Source organism: Apteryx rowi, unplaced genomic scaffold, assembly GCF_003343035.1.
Source record: "Apteryx rowi isolate R43461 unplaced genomic scaffold, aptRow1 scaffold_325, whole genome shotgun sequence".
NCBI lineage: Eukaryota > Metazoa > Chordata > Aves > Apterygiformes > Apterygidae > Apteryx > Apteryx rowi.
In genome coordinates, this window is record NW_020449697.1 from 1 (window position 1) to 4,294 (window position 4,294).

General features: G+C 51.1%; 1 protein-coding gene across 2 annotated transcripts; it reads left to right on the plus strand.

The window, feature by feature from the left end:
• Positions 1-20: 20 nt before the first annotated feature.
• LOC112968815 (fatty aldehyde dehydrogenase-like) lies at positions 21-2,928 on the plus strand. 2 transcript variants are annotated; one of them, XM_026071441.1, is made up of 2 exons: positions 21-322; positions 1,944-2,928. In XM_026071441.1, the coding sequence occupies exons 1-2, from the start codon at positions 98-100 to the stop codon at positions 1,944-1,946; spliced, it is 228 nt and encodes a 75-aa protein (XP_025927226.1). In that variant the 5' UTR covers positions 21-97; the 3' UTR covers positions 1,947-2,928. The 2 variants fall into 2 exon arrangements, with proteins under 2 accessions (XP_025927226.1, XP_025927225.1); XM_026071440.1 differs by having other exon boundaries at positions 23-322; positions 1,815-2,928.
• Positions 2,929-4,294: the final 1,366 nt, after the last annotated feature.

Genomic DNA, 4,294 nt, shown 5'->3' on the forward strand with positions numbered 1-4,294 from the left:
TTCTATTTGTCCTGCTGGTGGCCTCAAGCAGTCAAGGCTTGGCCAGCTGAGCCCGTGACATGACCTGTCGGGGTTGTGTGTCCCAGGTAACAGCGGGATGGGCGCCTACCACGGCCAGCACAGCTTTGAGACCTTCTCCCACCGCCGGTCCTGCTTGATCAAGGCCCTGGATATGGAGGGGGCGAACAAACTCCGGTACCCGCCTAGCAGCCAGAAGAAGGTGGACTGGGCCAAGTTCTTCCTCCTGAAGCGATTTAACAAGGGCCGAGTGGGACTGATCGTTTTGGCGCTGCTGGGGGTCGTGGCAGCGGTGGTGATAAAGGTGAGCCTTGGCTCTCTGCTTCCTATGTGAGTGTTCAATTCACTTCATTTTCTGTGAGTTCCTTCTTTGCAACTGCAGTTTTTTCCTAAAGCCTAGCTAGCCTGTTTTCTCTATTTTGGCACTCACAACATTTGGCTCATCTGAAATTACCAAGATTTGTTTCCCATTCTTGCAAGCAGTATCTAGAAAACAAATGTCCTYAGAGAAATCTCCCAGGCTGCCGTACCGTTTGTTGCTCTGCCTTGGTGGGCGACACCTGTGGGGAACTCCCTGCAGCAGTGGAGGCTGTGACATTTTGGATGGCTTTGTCAGGAGTGCCTTCGTTTCCCGGGCTTTCTTCAGCAGTGGTGTGAGCTGCTCAACTGCCTTGCGTGGCAGGCTGGAGTTTTGTGCTGCAGGGCCCTGTGGAAGGGTAGCTGTGACATGAGGCCTAGGCCTAGGAATAGGTCCTGTTCCTCACCCAATTGCAGCCTCTGTCTGACCTTAGCCAAGTTGTTTCCTCCTCTGTTTCCAGCGGGGGAATGCGGAAGGGTGGGATGTCCTTGTCTTTCCGTGGGAGGCAGAGGCCTGCTGGCATTGGTTGGAGGACTCGAGATGCCTCTAGAAATGGAGGAAAAAGCTTTAAACCTGCAAGTGCGACTTGCTCTTGGTTCTCCATGACATGGCAGACGAAGCAGTAGCAGACACTCCTTGCAAAGCTCAACTGTGCATCCTCCTTGGCCCTGCCCTGGTGATTTAGTAGCCCCAAGAGGGCAGCCGCTGAGGAAACAGGAGATGGCAGGGTGGAGCAGGCCTCTCTGCCCTGCAATTTTGTTGTTTTGTGCTGTTACTGCTGCAAAGGGAAGTGCAGGAGCGCAGCAAGTGGGGGGGGAATAATCCTCCATACCATCCATATTGGAGACCAGGAGGAGGCATAAGAGCTAACAACTGGCTCCAGCCCTGAAGCACCCGCAGGGAAGCAGGCTGTCTTGATGAACGCTGCCTCAGCGAAGGGGGGGAAACTTACAATGTCTTGAAATCGTTTGGGTTTTCTCAGAATCGCCAGCCTGTGCTGAAGAGAAAAGCCCTCTYGATTTTGCTGGCTGTTCAGAGGCTGGGCTGGCTCAGTATGTGTTAAGGAGAAGCAGGTTTCAGAGCACTGCTGTTGCTGTTACGGTGAGGTAGGAGTCTTTCTCTTTTACTGTACACAGACTTGGTTTGAGATTGGGCAAAGCTTTGTTAGAGCAGTGAACCTGGGGCTTGGAGAAGGTTCCCCCAGGAGCCAGAGAACAGCGTTTCCCTGGCATGCCGTGTTTGGAGCTCCCCCAGGGTCAAAGATAACCAGCAGTAAGTGCGTGATGAGGGGATAGGGGCAGGCGAGCTGGGCCAGGCAGCGCCCTGAGGAAGTCGAGGGAGCGAAGGGCTTTGCTTCAGGCTGTTCTAGAAAGGGGATTGGTTTCATTTCAGCAAATCCCTCATAGGATGTTGGTGTTGCTGTGTTTTGCTTTCACAGATGGTTTACTACTGAAGAAGGGAGAAGGTGCCATAATCAGCGTGCCATAATCATATCTTGAGCGCTCGCTTGTTGTCTCTTTTCCTAAGTTGAGAAATCATTTTTTTCTTTGGTAATGGATTCTTTCAGTGARCTGTCAAGCACACGGAATAGGCTTAGAAAGGCACTAACCAGGACTCATGTTTACTAAAAAGCCGTGCTGAAATAAAGGGACCAGTTGGTACAAGCTGTCAAAAGGAGGACTGAAGAGCAAGAAATGCCTGTGCTGCCTGCCACCACCCTGTGCCATGCAGAGCTGCTTCCAGGGATGCGCGCTCTGTGTCTTGCACCAAACCGCTCAGCTTTCTTCAGTGACAAACGTTCTCAGGATTCAGCTGTAATTTGGTGACAGTGTTTTCCCTACAGCTATTAGGATGTCTGTCTTTGGTTGTGCTTGTAACAGCTGCCTTCTGGTAACTAGTCTGAGCCAGAATGTGCTCCTAGTGTGCTGGCTGATGGTTTTTATCAATAATGAATGAATAAACCTAATGAGGTTCCCACTTGCCTTCTAATCAAGGTGAAGTATCTGTGGATTCCTTAAAGCAAGAATTGTCCACGGCTGGTCAGAGGCTGACATCCCTCTTTGGGATCTGGGTTTCATGATGTGCCCATAAGAATTGTTTGGTTTTTAAAAAAATACAAAGAAGGTACTTGCACTACATCTATTTTGCAAATAAGAGTATCCTATGCTTGCACAAAACAACTTCCAGGCCTGTTTAGAGAACTGGGAATGACAAAACCCGTTCCTGCTCCAATTCCTCCAAGGAAAAATGACAGAAACAGAGTGTATTCCTTTGTGTTTGAGCCTCTGGGTTTGCTATAATCTTGCATTGGAAATAATGTAGGAACTGTTCTAGCTTGGGGAGTGGATGCTGGAGAAATTTAAAGCTTGATATTAGAAGAAGAAAAAATAAAAAATAGTGTATAAACGCAATTCTCAACAATATATAGTGGAAAATTATATCTACTGTGCAATAGATGGGATTTTTTCATGCCCTGTGAAAACCCATGTGCTAAGCTTTTATAGTAATATATTTTGCAAGTACTAAATAAACACTGAGAATTGTATAACAGAGCAAGCCTCCTGGTAAGTCACTGCGGTCCCCTGGGGAATCCTGCCTGACCTCTGCTGCTCCCAACTCTGGCCGTGGCTTGGACGAGCGTCGTGTGCGTGTGGCAGGGTGGCAGGCTGAGACGGGTGCATCCTCCGCTGCCAGCGCAGGAGCGCAGACCCCTAGCATGGAGATCTCCCTGCTTAGGGGGAAAGAAGAGATCGATCGCTCTTAGGAAGATGCTGTGCTCACAGCAGCTAGGAGGAATCCCCTAATAAACTGCCTCCCACCTGCAGCGGCTGCTGGTTTGGGGTTTGTTCTGATCTGGACAGTAGCGCAGGCTCAGTTCCTTCGCTGCCGGTGGCTCCCGCAGCATGTGCAAACGCTCCGTTGGCCACGTGCGCTAAGTCTGGGCGAAGCCATGTGCTTTTGGAATCGTGTGCAGGCGTCTGAGTCACAGCTGCAGCTGCAGCGCGGTGATCCCAGGCCTGGCCGGTCTTTCTGGGACACACACAACCGTCCCAGCGCCCTTGCAGGTGAACAGCAAGCACTGGTGTGGCTCCGCCATGCGCTGGAGAGGCCRTCACCGGCCCTGCCAGGTGTCCCTGTGCTTGAGCAATCCTGAGTGACAAACAAGAGCTCTCGCCTCCTGTGCAGAGTTACCAGCCGTGATTCAAGGTTTGTGTATTCCCAGCACGAGGAAGTATCCGGGTGAAGGATGCGTTGTTTCTAGAGAGAGCCCTGGCCGTGGGCCAGAACCTCTTGAGGGAGGAGAGATTGCTCCAGGCTGTGTCAGGGGAAGGGCTTGTGCCTGTTTGTGCTTGCTTTGTCAGTTGAGGAGATCAGCTGAGAGAGAAGCTGCTCTGAAGGTAACTTTCTTTTTTGTTCTCTTTTTTTAATGAATCATCTCCTTTACTGGTCAGGATCAGGTCAGTGTGACACAGCTGTGGAAGAGCACAGGGAAAGGCAGATTTGAACAGCTTCAAGGAAACCCCAGCGTCTCATTTCGTAAGGCAGGGAGGGATTGCAGGCAGATCTCTTGTCCTGATTAAAAAGTAAAGCATTGTGGAAGTCTCATTCTGCTTCCTGGGAGCAATGTTTTGTAACAGCAATGTCCCGCGAACACGAGGGCCTCACGGGGCGAGATGCTGCAAGTTGGCTCAGAGCACCCAGCTCCGTTTGCAACCCGGCACCCAGTGAGGCTGTGGCGCTGGCTGTGTTCCAGCTCCTTGGGAGCATCCCTGCAAGCGAGGGGGAGAGCAGTTTGGTATTTTAAGCGCATTTCCAAAGTAGGGGAAAGCACCCATGGAGCAAAATTTATCAGCCATCCCCAGAGATGCTGTTTCACCATGAAAGACGCCCTTGGTTCCTGGATCCTGCACAGGTAGG

Bases quoted from the DNA above. Each gene is read 5' to 3' on its own strand.
- LOC112968815 (XM_026071440.1), top strand. From the start codon at position 98: ATGGGCGCCTACCACGGCCAGCACAGCTTTGAGACCTTCTCCCACCGC.